Source organism: Dreissena polymorpha, chromosome 9 (genome assembly GCF_020536995.1).
Source record: "Dreissena polymorpha isolate Duluth1 chromosome 9, UMN_Dpol_1.0, whole genome shotgun sequence".
NCBI lineage: Eukaryota > Metazoa > Mollusca > Bivalvia > Myida > Dreissenidae > Dreissena > Dreissena polymorpha.
This window is the reverse complement of record NC_068363.1, coordinates 85,524,979-85,543,063: the sequence shown is the minus strand read 5'-3', so window position 1 is coordinate 85,543,063 and position 18,085 is coordinate 85,524,979. Positions and strand designations below refer to the sequence as shown.

General features: G+C 36.2%; 1 protein-coding gene across 4 annotated transcripts in view; it reads right to left on the bottom strand.

Annotated features, from left to right (window-relative positions):
* The window catches only part of LOC127846688 (pregnancy zone protein-like), a 573,673-nt gene that overhangs the window by 98,001 nt on the left and 457,587 nt on the right, over positions 1–18,085 (bottom strand). For all 4 annotated transcript variants that reach the window (XM_052378170.1, XM_052378172.1, XM_052378173.1 and 1 more), the window contains exon 16: positions 14,070–14,126. In XM_052378170.1, the coding sequence (XP_052234130.1) occupies positions 14,070–14,126 (57 nt within the window). The remainder of the gene's footprint in view (positions 1–14,069; positions 14,127–18,085) is intronic.

Sequence of the window (18,085 nt, the reverse complement as noted above, 5' to 3'; positions counted from 1 at the left end):
TTGGTAGTGAAGCTTCCCATACAGTTTCATTGAATTGCAGTCATTAGTTGCCGAGAAATCGCCCGGACAAGAATTGCACTATATGTACAGTTAATGGAAAATTTCAAAGGGCCATAAGTCTGTGAAAATCATCCGACGAGAACCGGCTGATAATATGCACATGTCCTCTTGGTAGTGAAGCTTCCCATAAAGTTTAATTGAATTCCGGTCATTAATTGCTGAAAAATAGCCCGGACAAAATTTTTACACATACGGACAGACACACGGACGGATAGACAGACGAAGCAGCGACTACTGGTATATGCTCCCCGAATTTTTTTGGGGGGGAGCATTATAAATAAAGCCTCAAGAGCTTTAACAATGTTTTCCTGAGATCTGACCTATTGACCTAGTATTTGGCGAGACCCGTGACCCATCTCACAAACTTCACCTTTATGTTGTCAACATTAACATTCTAACTAAGTTTTATATAAAATCAAATCGAAAACTGTGACCTCTAGAGTGGCAACAAGCTATAAATCAACAACACCAAAAGGTGAACTAAAAAGTGTCTTTTTCATATTTATTTATTACTACCAGCAAAACTCTGTATATCAGCACTAATTGATTTATTTAATGAGTTCAGAGTTAGACATAAACATTCATCATCCTAAAAATGTAGTTAATGTCCAGTGTTTTATATCCAGTGTTTCCTAATACTTATCTGGATAAACAGTTCAGTCTATATTTCAAAGTGTCCTGGGAGGGAAAATGGAATATTACTGGTATGTAAAGTGACTAGTTTCTTAATATATGTTTTTAACCCATTTATGCCTAGTGGACTCTCCCATCCTTCTAAATTGGATCAATTTATTTCCAAAATTAGGGATGTCTAGTACACTTCAACACCGTTATTTCGAAGTCGTCAGGACCGTTAAAAAAACTTCGGATTAACGATAATTCGAAATAAACATTTGACAGACGACTTCTTTGATCCTGAAAAATACAACATTGTGGAATTCGCATGGTTCGGTCACACGGTACTTTTAATAATTGTTTTACTTAAAAACGTAAACTAGTCAGATAGCAATAGATTTCTACTTGTAACAAACGGAGGAATAAAACGAATCTTTTTCTTCTTTTTATTTTTCTCTAATTACAGAACATATAAAATATAATGCATAGCGCATCATACATGTAAATACATATGAATACATTTTCGGAAATGAATTCACTTTAAAAAAAATAAGACGCGATGTCTTTCTGAACACCCGGCGTTAGCAGCACTAAACTGGACGCGTGTAACATATTTCTCCATTCTGTAAAGCTCGCAGAACTGCCTTACGTCGTTGATGCATGTGGTCACACGTTGATTAGATATCATGTTCATTCATGTGTTGTCGGCCTCATCGTCGGCTTTTGACGACATTATAAAATTAACATGCTACGCGCAGGCGACAAAGGTGTAATTATCGGCTTTGACGCACAACGCGCAGACGACATAGGTGTGAAATTATGCTCAGTGTTTTGCAGTTTTGACTTCGGATTAAAGATTGATAATAAGGTGCGAATTATAGTGTTGGGACCGACATAATCACTTCGAATTAACGATTTCTTCGGTTTAACGAAGTTCGGATTAACAATGAAATTTTACATTGAACAAAGAAGAACCACAATCAGGGACCCGAAAAATACTTCGAAATAACGGTGACTTCGGATTATCGGTGTTCGAAATAACGGTGTTGAAGTGTATATTTATTTCTATATTTAGAATATTTCTTACAGAAATTGTTTTAGGCAAACAGTGCAGACCCTGATGAGACGCCACATCATGTGGCCTCTCATCTGGGTCTACGCTGTTTGCCAAGGCCTTTTTTCTAGACACTAGGCATAAATGGCTAAATGTGTACACATAATTCAGATTTAAAATACAATTTTGATATTGCATCTTTTCTACAATAAATACTCATTGTATAAAAAGAGCTGTCTCCATAGGATGACATATGCCCCCAATAAACGCTTTGATAGAAGTTGTTGAAATGCACTAAGTGACCCTGTGACCTAGTTTTTGAACTTCGAACTTGACCTAGACATTGTCTAGATACAACTTCTGACAAAGTTTGGTAAAGAATGAAAATAATTTTAATTAGAGAGCGGACACGAAAAGTGTGACAGACTGACCATTGGACAGTGCGAAAACTATATACCCCCTTTTCTTCGAAAGGGGCCATAAAAAGAGAAGAAGAATTAAATCTTTTAATTAAAAAGGAGATAGTTCTCCTAAACATCATCCTCCCATCCAAAAAGTCATATTTCCCTGTTACAGATATTCCCATATTTCAAACTGCATAATTTTAATTTTACATCTGATTTAAGGTGGGATCCCACTGCCAATCCGATCAACTCGATCATCCCGATCACCGAAATATCCTGACCAAACCCAACCAAGCTTGACTAAAAAGGGTATACATGACTTCCTCTCGACCTCTTGTCAATAACACACGACCCCCACACGACTCATTCACAACGTCCACTCAACCATCCTTTAGATTTCCACTCGATCATCTCGACCTTATATGCGAGCCCTATATAATTTCAGCTCGACCAAGTGGACCTCAGCTCAATTGCCACCAGATCTTCACATGACAAGATCGTAATAGTCAAACTACAGTCGTACAAAGTGATCTAAAATAACTCGGGTAGAGGTCGAGCGGATACGGTACAGAGCTCATGTATGGTCGAATAGCAATCGGGAAGTGATCATGCATGGTCGAGTAGCCGTCGGGTAGCAGTCTAGTAAATATGTACATCAAATCGAATAGAGGTCGAGTGGATCGTGTTGCAATCTAAAATAACTCGGGAAGAGGTCGAGCAGATCGGTTACAGATTGTGTAAAAGATGTCAATCCGATAGCCACACGATTGCTTCGCTATGAACTCGATCTAATACTTGACTAATACACGACCACTTTCCGAGCGCTTCTCGATTCATTTCCTACTCGACCGCTACTCGATATTTTTTGACATGTCAAAAAATATCGGGTAGGAAGCCCGACCAATGCCGACCTACCCCGACCACTCATGCCGACCGAACCAGACCAGTACCCGACCGCTTGGTCGGGCTTGATCGAGTTGATCTGATCGGCAGTGGGAACCCAGCTTTACATTTGTCCAAATTATAATGAAATGTTTTGCATAATACTCATGTTTGTACCCATTATTTTTGGAACTTGCATCATTTGAAAAATTTCATATAATTATATTTTACAAAAGGTAATATTTTTCTGTACATCTGGACGATTAAGGGCTGTATTTGTATAAGTGAACAGGCACTGATACTTTTTCCTAACACAACAAACATTTTTATGTTATCTAATTTAATACTCAAACGCGTTGAATTAGTAGCTAACCTTTTTTCTTGGATGAAAAGCTTGCACTTCAATTTATAAAAAAGCTATAAAATACAGCTAAGTTTGTCATTGATCGAAATAATTGTTCAAAGAAATCTTTTACAACAATACAATGTATTTATTGTTACACAATCACTTACCAACCAAATACTATTTTAGTTACACAAACCTTAACTCCAAAATTAAACAACAGCATTTGATAATATTAGCATAACTTCTGTTATCACATATGTTTCCTTGTTATTATATGATGGCCAATTTTTCCTTTTAAAATATGTGTCCTGATACCACTTTTTTTTAACATTCATAAGTTATAAATAATAGCTGACACACTCACCAAAACAAAACCCTTATCACAAAATTATAAATCTTAACAAAATGATGAAGAATATTTTATAATATTAGTTACATAAGCTTCAGGTTTTCCTATAAAAATAAATGATGAATCTCCATTTATTAACAACATGTCATCAAAATGCCAAAGGGCATATTACTAGGGGTGAGCATTCAACCGGGATGGATGCATTGCTGGCCCTTGCAAATAATCAGATCATACCACAAGTAGACTGGACTAAATTTAACAGTTCATCCATATAGAATTTCTCAATAAATATGTCATAAAAGATATTTCTATGTAAATTTCAGGTAACACACCCTCTGGCTGGACTAACTAGAGCTTTGTCACAGACGTGACGAAAACCGCCACATGCCATATTGACACATAATATTTTGCATGTCGTCTTCACAAAAAACTGCAGACACCATGCTCAATTTTTAAAACGCACTAAGTGACCCCTTGACCTAGTTTATGACCCAGAAAGGTCCATGTTCTAACTAAGATCATCTCCATAAAACTTCTGACCAAGTTTGGTGAAGATCGGATGCAAACTACTTGAGTTAGAGAGTGGACACCATTCTCAATGTTAAAAAACGCACTAAGTGACCCCGTGACCTAGTTTTAGGCCCGGAATGGCCCATGTTCAAACTTACCCTAGGGATCATTTAGATAAAACTTGTGACCAAGTTTGGTGAGGATTGGATGAAAACTACTTGAATTAGAGAGCGGACATCATGGTGAGGTTTAAAACGCACTAAGATACCCGTGACCTAGTTTTTGACCTGGCATGACCCATATTCAAACTTGACCTAAACATCATCTAGATACAACTTCTGACCAAGTTTGGTGAAGATTGGATGAAAACTACTTGAATTAGAGAGCGAACAACATATAGAGGTTTAAAACACACTAAGTGACCCTGTGACCTAGTTTTTGACCCGGCATGGCCCATGTTGGAATTTGACCTACACATCATCTAGTTACAACTTTTGACCAAGTGTGGTGATGATCGGATTTAAACTTCTTGAAATAGACAGTGGACACCATGCCCAATGTGTAAAACGTACTAAGTGACCCTGTGACCTTGTTTTTGATCTGGCATGGCCCATGTTCGAACTTGGCCTTCAGATCATCTAGATAAAACTTCTGACCAAGTTTGGTGAAGATCGGATGAAAAATACTTGAATAAGAGAGAGGACACAATGCTGAATATTAAACAAGAGCACTGCTTTGCGGATGCAGACCTCTCATCTATTTTTCTTTTTAAAGGTGTAGGGACCTATTTCAATCACAAAGGAGGGAGGGGTGGAGTGGAGAGGGGTGTATAGTGTGGGGGTGTGGTCATTTATTACATTTTATCCTGTCACATGCCTTTAAATCAGCCCGATAACCAGGTAACCTAATATCATAAAAGATATTAGGCTAGATGACCACATGACCTCAAATATCCGTCAGTTGCTATCCGCACATGCGCATGCATTTACTATTTTCTATTAATAAAATATAATTTTTTCTATTAATAAAATACCAACACACTGTTTGTTTAAACATTATTATCTAACAGCATAATTTCGTTTTCGTGTATTGAATTAATAACGAGTAACTCGATTTCTGTGTGTCTTAACAAGATGGACGCTAGCCTAAGCGCTTTGCCTGACATGACGTCACCATGTTTTATTTCGCGCTTGATGTTTACCATATTAAATATTTAAACACAAAATACTCCAAAACTAGATATTTTAGAAACATTTCAACGAATGTTGTAAATGTGACAGGATAAATGGAATAATAGGTTGGTGACGTGGATGGAGAATTGTTATCTGGCTCGTCGGAGGATCTTATCGGGTTCCCCTTCGGCTCATCCGATAAATTCCTCCGACTTGCCAGATAACCATTCTCCATCCACGTCACCAACCTATTATTCTCTATATCTTCCAAAAATGCAAAAGAAATGCAAAATAAAATTTATTTATTTTTTTTTGGGGGGGGGGGGGGGAATTCTTGGGTGGGATGGTTGGACGGTATTTCAAAAATAAAACAAGGGACAAAATTGTCACAAAACCAGGTTTTCATTGTGAAAAAAAATCTGATAAAGGGAGACAACTCAAACTGAACTTTTGAAATGAACAAACAAAATTAACCCCCTTTGTAAGTTTGTTTTAAAATAAATCTATTTTTAGTAGTGGCGACCTTGACATTGGAGATATTGACGTGATTCTTTCGTGCGACACACCGTCCCATGATGGTGAACAAATGTGCCAAATGATTTTAAAATCTCATAATGAATGACATAGTTATAGCCCAGACAAGCTCATTTATGGCTATTTTTTACCTTTGAACTCAAAGTGTGACCTTCGTCTTGGAGATATTGACGTAATTTTTTTCGCGCGACACACTGTCCAATGATGGTTAACAAATGTGCCAAATGATTTTAAAATCTCACAATGAACGACAAAGTTATGGCCCGGACAAGCTTGTTCCGCCCGCCCGCCAGCCCGCCAGCCAGCCAGCCAGCCAGCCCGCCCGCATTCGCCAATCTAATAACCTGTTTTTTCCTTCAGAAAACCTGGTTAATAATAAAAATAAATATTTGTGTTTTTTAAGCATGTTTGAAAAAAACAAGAGATGTTTTTGTCAGATGCCCTCTATTGCATAGCTTTGAATTTTTTTTTATTTTTTTTTTACCTTTGACCTTGAAGGATAACCTTGACCTTGACTTTCCACCACTCAAAATGTGCAGCTTTATGAGAAGGCCGCTTTGAAATATTATTTTTTTGACCTTTGACCTTTAAGGATGACCTTGACCTTGAAGGATGACCTTGACCTTGAACTTCCACCACTCAAAATGTGCAGCTTCATGATAACACCGCTTTGAAATTATTATTTTTGTGACCTTTGACCTTGAAGGATGACCTTGAACTTCCACTACTCAAAATGTGCAGCTTCATGAGAACGCCCCTTTGAATTTTATTTTTATTTTTTTACCTTGAAGGATGACCTTGAAGGACGACCTTGACCTTGAACTTCCACCACTCAAAATGTGCAGCTTCATGAGATACACATGCATGCCAAATATCAAGTTGCTATTTTCAATATTAAAAAAGTTATGGCCAATGTTAAAGTTTTCGGACGGACAGACACCATATATTTGACATTTGACCTTGAAAGATGACCTTCACCTTCACCTTTTACCATGCAAAATGTTCAGCTTCGTGAGATACACATGCATGCCATATATCAAGTTGCTATCTTCAATATTGAAAAAGTTATGGCCAATGTTAAAGTTTTCGGACACACAGACACCATAAATTTGACATTTGACCTTGAAGGATGACCTTGACCTTTCACCACTCAAAATATGCAGCTCCATGAGATATACATGCATGCCAAATATACATATATACAATATAAATAAATATACAAGTGGCTATCTTAAAAAGTGAAAAAGTTATGGTCAATGTTAAAGTTTTTTTCGGACTGACAGACAGACTGACTGACATACTGAAGGACAGTTCAACTGCTATATGCCACCCTACCAGGGGCATAACAATTATTTTTTGGGGGTGGGGGGTGGAAGGGTTATAGTGTGAGGGTGTGGTGGTCATTTATTAGATGATCTTTAATTAAAAAAATAATAATGGGGGGGGGGGGGGATTGAGGGGGGATTCAACTTGCCAGGTACAGTACCCTCATGATAGCATGAAAGTATTTAAAGTTTAAAAGCAATAGCCTTGATACTTTAGAAGTAAAGTGGATCTTAACACAAAATGTAACCATATATTCAAAGTTACTAAGTAAAAAAAGGGCCATAATTCCGTAAAAATGAGAACCATAGTTATGCAACTTGTCCTTTACTGTCCCCTTATGATAGTTTGCGAGTGTTCCAAGTATGAAAGCAATATCTATGATTCTGTAGAATTAAAGTGGACCAACACACAAAACTTAACCAAATTTTCAATTATAAAGGGCCCATAATTCTGTCAAAATGCCAGTCAGAGTTACATAACTTTGCCTGCACACTAACCTTACGATAGTACGTAAGTGTTGCAAGTATGAAAGCAATAGCTTTGATACTTTAGGAAAAAAGTGGACCTAAACACAAAACTTAACCAAATTTTCAATTTTCTAAGTATAAAAAGGGCACATAATTATGTCAAAATGCCAGTCAGAGTTACATAACTTTGCCTGCACATTCCCTTTATGATAGTTAGTAAGTGTTGCAAGTGTGAAAGCAATAGCTTTGATACTTAAGGAATAAAATGGACCTAAACACAAACTTAACCAACATTTTCAATTTTCTAAGTATAAAAAGAGCATGTAATTCTGTCAAACTGGAAGCCAGAGTTATCTTACTTTGCCTGCCCAGTCCCCTCATGATAGTAAGTAAGTGTACCAAGTTTGAATGCAATAGCATTGATACTTTATGAGAAAGTGTACCTAAACGCAAAACTTAACCGGACGCCGACGCCAACACCGATGCCGACGCCAAGATGATGATATAAGCTCATAATTTTTTTTTTTTAAATAGATGAGCTAAAAACGCACTAAGTGACCCCGTGACCTAGTTTTTGACTCGGCAAGGCCCATGTTCGAACTTGGCCTTAAGATCATCTAGATACAACTTTTGACCAAGTTTGGTGAAGATCAGATGAAAACTACTTGAATTAGAGAGCGGACAACATGCTGAATGTTTAAAACGCACTAAGTGACCCCATGACCTAGTTTTTGAACCGGCAAGGCCCATGTTCCAACTTGGCCTAGACATCATGTAGATACAACTTCTGACCAAGTTTGGTGAAGATCGGATAAAAACTACTTGAATTAGAGAGCGGACACTTAATACGGACCAACAGACAGACAGACCCGACCGACAGACAAGTTCACTCCTATATACCCCCCTAAACTTTCGTTTGTGGGGAATAAAAATGGTACCGATAGAATGAAACATCTGTTTATAGTCAGTGCATGCTAATGGAACTTATCAGTAACATAATATTAATGCTCAAGGAATTTTCTCTCGAAAATAAATAGAAATGCTTTCAACTCACTTTGTTAATGGGGTTGTGTGGCTTATATTTACTGAAGTTATATTATTTATTTACTTAAGCATAATTATGTATTTTGTAAGAATGAAAATGCAGTTAACTTTCTGAACTAAGCATTCTTCTTTACTGAATAAATGGAAATCAACAATTGTGTTTTTATAATGGACTATGTTTAAGTTTAGTGTTTATTTTAGTACTGAAGAAACAAACTGATTTTAACAAGAGTTCTGTGGTCGGAGACATAAAATTATGCGCCCCAAACAAGGCTAGTGACCACTATTTCAATAGGGGACATCTACTGTCCAAAGCCAATGCACATGTGAGGTATCAAGCCAATCGGTAAATTCGTTGATGAGTTATTGATTGGAAAAGATTTTCACACTTATTTTGACAGTGATCTTGACCCTTGACCAATTAAGTGACCCCAATTTCAATAGGGAACATCTACTGTCCAATACCAATTGGCCTTGTGAAGTATCAAGCCGATTAGTCAATTCCTTCATGCGTAATTGATTGGAAAATCTTTTCACACTTATTGTAACAATAACCTTTCAATAGAGGTCAACAACTGTCCGAGGCTAATGCACATGTGAAGTATCAAGCCAATTTGTCAATTTGTTGATGAGTTATTGATCAGAAACAAACAGGTCTACTGACATCCAGCAAAGCAATATACCCCCTTCTTCTTCGAAGGGGGGGGGGGGGGGGAGGAGGGGCATAAAAATGATAAATGTATACACAGACACATTTTAATTTTTTAATGATCTGTCCAGAACATTTGACTATATTTATCAATAATCTAATATGTAAATGAGGTCACAAAACACTGACCTTATATAAGTAAGAGAACTTGTCAATGAGGGAGGATGCCAGATTTTCAATCTTTACTTATTAATTATATATAAAAAAATTGTGCAATCCCAAGCTGGGTCTGACTGTCTGCTACCTATACACATTTTATCTTAGTGAAATACCTTGATCTAAGCCAAATTTACAAAGAAGATATTGTTTTTCTATTCTTAGTAACTTTGACCTAAATCAAAATGGTCACAAGTATTATCCCTAGCTAGGTCGACAGCTTTAGACCTACAAACAAAAATTTTTTACCAACTTCTATCAAACTAAAGTTATTGAGCAGAAATAATTTATATTGTTTTGTATGCTACATACACACAACATTTTAGCTTTATACCTCCGTCCAAACTCTAGTTTTATGGCAGAAACTATTTTTTGCTACTTTCTGTAACAGTGACCTTAACCTTCACTGACTGGCCCTCAATGCAATCTCAAGCTAGGTTGGCAGGTACGATGCTGTCCGGTAATCTTGCGCAGTTAGGGGTCAATTGGTTTAAAAACATGTTCTTTTATAAATTTACAACATAATATCTTCATTACTTTAAAAAAAAAGAAGTTCATGCGCTTATTAACACAACAATATCTGATAAATTAAGTGAAGAACTGTCCGATTTGATTTCAAAACAAACATGACTCACCTCATTTTCAAACTTTCATAGTGTCCGGTAATCTTGCGCACTTGGTGTAATGACCTCGTTTAGGCCTAATTGTAGACATATGGTGTCCACTTAGTGACAAAACATTCCAGAAAATTATTTAGTATTTAGACAATCAGTTTGTAAAACCATTCAAAGTAAATGTGGATTACTAGTGTTTTTTTCACTACAAATCAACAAATCTAGTAACAGTGTACAAATAATAAACAAAGAGCACGGCCTTGCGGGTGCAGACCGCTCATCTATTTTCTTTTTAAAGGTGAAGGCTATCATTTTCAATCAAAAAGGAGGGAGGGGCGGAGTGAAGAGGGGTGTATAGTGTGGGGTGTGGAATTTATTACATCATCTTCAAAAAATGTGGAAAAAAAAAATAAATAAAAAAATCGGGGGGGGGGGGGGTGGGGGGGAGTGGGGGGGGGGGGATTTTTGGGTGCGATGGTTGGACGGTATTTCAAACATTAAAATAATAAAATAAATATTTGTGTTTTTTAACCGTTTCAAACAAAAATAAAATTTGGGGGGGGGTGGGTGCGGGGGGGGGGGGGGGGTAAAGTGTGAGTGTGTCGTGGTAATTTGTGAGATGATCTTAAAAAAAAAAAAAAAAAAAATTAGGGGGGGGGGGGGGATTCGGGTGGGGGGAGGGGTGGGAGGGGTGGGGGGATCATTGGGTGCGATGGTTGGACGGTATTTCAAACATAAAATAATAAAATAAATATTTGTGTTTTTTAACGGTTTAAAAAAAAAATGGGGGGGTGGGGGGGGGTATAGTGTGAGGGTGTGGTGGTCATTTGTGAGTTGACCTTAAAAAAAAAAAAGGGGGGGGGAGGGCACAGGGGATGGTTTGGGTGGAGTCTATTGTGGTATGTCAGGTAAGAGTAGTTTTGTCAAAGTATCAATCAAATCTAATCATATATAAAGAAGTTATGGCAATTTTAGCAAAATTTAATAATTTGACCTTGAGAGTCAAGGTCATTCAAAGGTCAAGGTAAAATTCAACTTGCCAGGTACAGTAACCTCATGATCATGAAAGTATTTGAAGTTTGAAAGCAATACCCTTGATACTTAAGAAGTAAAGTGGACCGAAACACAAAATTTAACCATATATTCAAAGTTACTAAGTCAAAAAAGGGCCATAATTCCGTAAAAATGACAACCTGAGTTATGCAACATGTCCTTTTACTGTACCCTTATGATAGTTTGCGAGTGTTCCAAGTATGAAAGCAATATCTGTGATACTTTAGGGGTAAAATGGACCAAAACACAATTTTTTTCAATTTTCTAAGTATGAAAAGTGCACATAATTCTGTCAAAATGCCAGTCAGAGTTACATTACTTTGCCTGCACAGTCCCCTTATGATAGTTAATAAGTGTTGCACGTATGAAAGCAATAGCTTTGATACTGTAGGAATAAAGTGGACCTAAACACAAAACTTAACCAAATTTTCAATTTTCTAAGTATAAAAAGGGCACATAATTCTGTCAAAATGCACGCCAGAGTTATCTAACTTTGCCTGCCCATTCCCCTCATGATAGTAAGTAAGTGTACCAAGTTTGAAAGCCATAGCATTGATACTTTGTGAGAAAAGTGGACCTAAACGCAAAACTTAACCAACATTTTCAATTTTCTAAGTATAAAAAGGGCACATAATTCGGTCAAAATGCACGCCAGAGTTATCTAACTTTGCCTGCCCAGTCCCCTCATGATAGTTAGTAAGTGTACCAAGTTTGAATGCAATAGCATTGATACTTTCTGAGAAAAGTGGACCTAAACGCAAAACTTAACCGGACGCCGACGCCGACGCCAACGCCGACACCGACGCCAAGGTGATGACAATAGCTCATAATTTTTTTTCAAAAAATAGATGAGCTAAAAAGGACTGGTATGCATGACAAAATTGTTCATGCATAACAGCTTTTATTTTACCCCGATCATGCTTCCATAATTTACAGAAAATATCAAAACTAGGCCATTGCGCATGCGGAGATCATACCAAATTTGGTTGACAGAATGGCGGGAAATGATGACAATGTCGTCTGATGCGATATGTTTTCAATGGCAAAAATACCTTAACTGATCGGATATTGTTCAATGGAATGCTAAATTAAATGTTGGAATTATGGATTCTGAATTTAAAGTATGTAAACGCTAAAGACTGCAAGGAATTAGTGATTCATTTCAAATTTATTGTAAGCAGGTCAGTGTTTACGATACATGTACAATTTATAGGGATGACGGAACCGGTGTCAAAATGTAATGATCGGATTTTATTTTGCATGGAATACGTTTAATCCGTTAATTCTTAAAAATGTGAAATTCCATCTTTTATCCCTAAAGAAAACCATTTGTCATCTGCGAAATTCGCAACTGCGAAGTGCGCAAGATTACCAGACGCGCAAGATTACCAGACACGCAAGATTACCGGACTTAACTGTAAGCTTGCTAATCCAAAGTTTCATCTAAATTATTCAATCAAGACTAAAGTTATTGACTGAAACCTTTTGTTAACTGTTTTTCAATTTTCAGAAATATTGACCTTGACCTTAAACTGGCTGATCATTAATCCTATCTCAAGCAAGGTCTTTAAGCTTGCAATATTCAATATAACATCAATATTGATCCATGCAGAGGTACATTACTGACTACAAACCACATGTTTGCTATTTTTCTATTTTTGTAGAAGTGACCTTGAACTTGACCAAACTGGCAACAAATACAATCTAAACCTAGGTCTGCATGTAAGCTACATCATAACACACAATATTGCAATGCAAGACAGTTATTGAGAGGAAACCATTTTGCTATCTCTTTAAAGGGGCCTTTTCACAGATTTTGGCATATTTTGAAGTTTGTCATTAAATGCTTTATATTAATAAATGTAAACATTGGATCTTAAAAGCTCCAGAAAAAAATCAAGAATAAATAAAAACAAGGAAAAAAAAGTAGCCGGTACCAGGGCTCGAACCAATGACCCCCGGAGTCCTGGAGTTAGTCTGAAGTAAAAACGCATTAGCCCTCTCGGCTATTCCGCCGAGCATACACAGCATTTGTATTTTATACCTTATATAAGCAATCTTCGTAGTTTCGTAAATTTAAACGACAAAAACAGAACTCTCCAAATTATTCAATCGTTTCGCGTTGCAACGCTTTATAATTTTTAGGTTTTCAAATCGTCAAAAGATACATATAATGGCTATATTGGACTATGGTAAATGTTCAGTAATACGGTTTCCTCACAAATATCATAAATAAAACGAAAATTTGCGAATCTGAAACAACTTTTTTCAATTTTGTCAATTTACCAAACCGTGAAAAGATCCCTTTAAGTTACGTTGATCTGAACTGGCATATACCCAAATACAATCTCATACTTGGTCTTCATGTAAGCTTTTTATATCCAACGTTTCATTATGATTTGTCATTGCGAAAAGTTATTGACCAGAAACTACAGGTTTGATGTCACCTGCCATCTACCTACCATTCCTCAATGTAATCAACAGGAGTAAAGCTGTTGAAAACCTGCTTAAAAATAAATACATTTGATGATTTTGAGGAGCTGTACATCTGTCAAAGATAGGTCAAGCATAATACATTGATCAAGGCTCATTCACATATGTACAAATACTTTGTCAGCAAAAACAATGTCACCATCCTATCAATGAAACTTGTGAGGTTCATTTCCTTTTAATCCAATTGTTGAAACATCTGAGTGTTAAAACAATACAATACACATACACAATGATAATAAAATTCTGGACAACAGAAGGGGTTATCATAAAAAGGTTGTTACCTGGAAGTAAACTGTGTCTCCAGTTTTGAAAGGCTCCACTTTGAAGCATCGTTCAGTCTGAAAAAAAAACAAAAGTTTATTGTTAATAACAAGGAACACTGACACTTAATTATGATAATTGGAGGCTTATAACACTGGTAAGGGACCAAATAGCTTGCTGTATATAACTTGCTGGTGAGTGCTAAGCTTTCACACCAAAGTTCTATATGACAACAATAATTGTCATATTGCAACCATTCCTTGCAAGACTCCATCAACTGCTGTCCATAGAGAGTTTTTAAAGGATGCAAATTACCCAGTAGAAAATGCCACTTATAATTATATTTTTCTTACAGAAATAGTTTAAAAACTAGACTATTGCCAAGCAATATAGTCCCCTACCGGCTCCACCATTGTCAGAAATTCCACCATTGTCAGAATTTTTTAATTTTTTTATTTGTTGCCATAGCAACCAGCATTTTTGACGTCGGAACAAAATGAAATGACGTGCATAGTGTCCATATTGCCATCTATTCATGTTTCAAGTTTCATGAAAAATATTAAAAACTTTAAAGTTATCGCAGGATCCCGAAAACCACCATTTTCAGCAGTATTTCTAGTCTATTTGTTGCCATAGCAGCCAGAATTTTTGACGTAGGAACAAAATGAAATGATGTGCATAATGTCCATATTGCCATCTATCCATGTTTCAAGTTTAATGAAAAAATATTAAGAATTTTTAAAGTTATCGCAGGATCCAGAAAAGTGTGACAGACAGACAGACAGACAGACAGACAGACAGACAGACAGACAGACAGACAGACAGACAGACAGACAGACAGACAGACAGACAGACAGACAGAGTTAAAACCATACATGTGAGTCCCCTCCGGTGAAACCGATAGGGGACAAAAAACAAATCAAAGCTGTTTCAACCATTTTCATGCATTACTCAAAGTCATCATCTAAAATGATGTTTTAAAGGATGCAAATGACCCAGTAGAAAATGCCACTTTTAATTATATTTTTCTTACAGAAATAGTTTTAAAAAAATAAAACAAAGCAGTTTCATCCATTGTCATGCATCACTCAAAGTCATCATCTAAAATGGCATAAAAAATCTGTACTTTTTTAAATTTAACACATTTTGATTAAAACACATGATAACATATCATGGAACTGAGTTTTCTTCTTAACAAGAGGGCCTGAAAGGCTTAAAGTCGCTCACCTGAGATAAAAAGAAATGACCTGTTCTTTGCAGCCAAATTTAGATATCAATGAAACACAATAATGTTCTAACCAAGTTTCATGAAGAATGAACAACAAATGGCCCCTGGCGGCCATGTTTTTTTTAACAGACCTGAACCAATTTTGAGCTCTTCCAAGATATGTCCAAATTCATAAAGATAATGTGTCTTCTAGACTATTCACATGTTTTCACTTTATACATATAAAGAGAACTGCCCCACCTCCTGGTGCTCATATTTTTCCACTTATCATGACCATTTTCAAACTCGTCCGTGACATCCACATAGCTAATGTTTAAACAAAATTTCATGATGATTTGGCAAAAAATGTGACTTCTAGAGTGTTTTTAATATATAAATATAAGGAAAAAGACCCCCCCCCCCTGGCGGCCATTTTTTTTTACCGATCCAAACCATTTTCAAACTCAACTGTCGTATCCAGGTGTGGTATTGTGGTCTCGTTTGCTTACGCAAGTGAACCGGTCACGGGATGGTTACTGGTTATGTTACTTTGTGAGCACTTACGTAATGCGGAAATATTTATTCTACAAACACTTATTTCCGGTCAGGATGACACCGCTGATTGGTTGTAATTCAATTAACTAAAGGTATTGCCATTTACTTAAATATAATTTTATAAACATATTATTCAACAGAAGGCTGTTTTACACTAAACAATTTAGAAATATGAAAATGATTTTATATTTCATTTCATTAATATTGTGTATCATTCATTACCGTTTTATTTTCAATTTTCTGACATTGTTTTAATACATAAAGCCTGAAAATGATTAAATCTTGATAAATGAACTCTGCAAATAAGAAAGGTAAATCATGACTTTAAAGGTTAATCTGATTCTGATTTCTATCTCCAGAAACTTTTAATTGAAATTATTTCTTTTTTGTTTTCATTTGATATGTGTTAACATATCTTAAATATGATTATATAGAGTGAATAATTATGGAATCTTGTTTTGATATTAATTTCCCATTAAAATTACATATTTTTTGTTAACTGTAACAAGAAATATCTTTAAAAAAGATATACGGCGTTGATTGTGGTTGGAGTTTATGGAAGGTAAAGATTTAAATGAATGAGATCAAGGATAGCTAATATCTTTTTCTGTGCAGTTTTTAGCTGCATCAAACGCAGTACGGGATGTTACGCGGAGTTTTCGCGGCTTATTTTACATTATTACATATTGCTGGTCATAAACCTATAGATACAAAAAAGAAAACCAAAGTCAACCGGCCACACGCGAAGTCTCCGTACATATTTTAAACATGTATACGCGCGTTCTTCGAACAAACCTGTTTGAGTGGTTTATCGGGAATTGCTACGTGTATTTGATTCGATTATTAACAGTATCGAGAATCATCGCGCTCATAATTAATACATTAGTCAATATGCTGCAATAATACATTAGTAAATATGATGGAATAATTCTTGTTAATTAATTAAAAATAATATGTATCATGGTATTGTTGAAAACACATTAAGAATCTATTATTGACATGCCATAAAATAATATCGCTGGATATCTTCATTTCACATCTTTCTGGTGGTAAAGAAAATTCCGGTTCACCTAGTTCACGCTATAGCGTCTTTATTATATAACTATTATATAACTGACCGCGAACTCCGAACAGCACAGAAGGTCTGATCTGTATATAAACTCTGACATTCAAACACACTAACCGCGAACTGACCCCTTATACCTCGCGGGTTGAAATGCAACACATTAATGTGAGGCATCGCTTCCACTGCTCTTTATACTTTTACATATAACATGTTGACAGGAATATGGAAGTCAGTACTAAATATGAGAACATGGCCTTTAAGTACACAACGTTCTCGCGCTGAAAATCCTCTGAAAATAAAAGATGTACGCACAAACTGTATTGATGTCGAGATTGAGTGTAAAACTGTTCTATCTATAAAGCCTTTTTATTAGAGATAAAACTGTTTCATGCTGAACACGCAGTAAAACAGTGTTACAAAGACGCGGACATGTTTCCAATGTTCTAGTGGTATTATCAAATCAGCCAATGCAGTCAATGAAGTGTATTCATCTGTACTTGGCCGCGGGAAGTTTTATTTGGGTTCTATTGGACGCTAACAAAGGTCAGGCTAAGGTGAAAAGCTGGCGTATACAGCTGACGCCGAAAAAACATGCATTTAATACTCCTTCTGTGAAATAAAATATATCAAACACTTCAACTAGCTTGTATTACTGACCACTGATATTAACATCTGGCATAGAGCACAGTGAGAGGGTAATTAAGTACCTAGGAATCATGATTCTGTTAGTTTGTGGTCATGATCAATTTGTTCAGGGCAAGCAACTCATGCTGTCTAACTGTATCAGACACTACCTGGCTAAGAAAGCTGAGTGGTCAAAAGTTACACACTGCAATGATCAATATCTGCAGGGAATTTCTCAAAGATGGCTTATCAGTAATAGTTCTCATTATAGATTAATTTTCTACAAACTGATAACAAATATGACTAAACAATAAGTACAGATTTGCACAAGAAATTACAACTTAGCCAAAAATGTCATTATACTAGAAAAATATGCATTTTGAAGTATTTACACTTTAAGTATTTTGAAACCAAGGGGTCGAACAAATTCTAGAGCAGAAGAAACAATAAATATCTTTAAAAAAGATATACGGCGTTGATTGTGGTTGGAGTTTATGAAAGGTAAAGAGTTCCATGAATGAGATCAGAGATAGCGAATGTCTTTCTGTGCAGTTCTTAGCTGCATCACATGCAGTACGGGATGT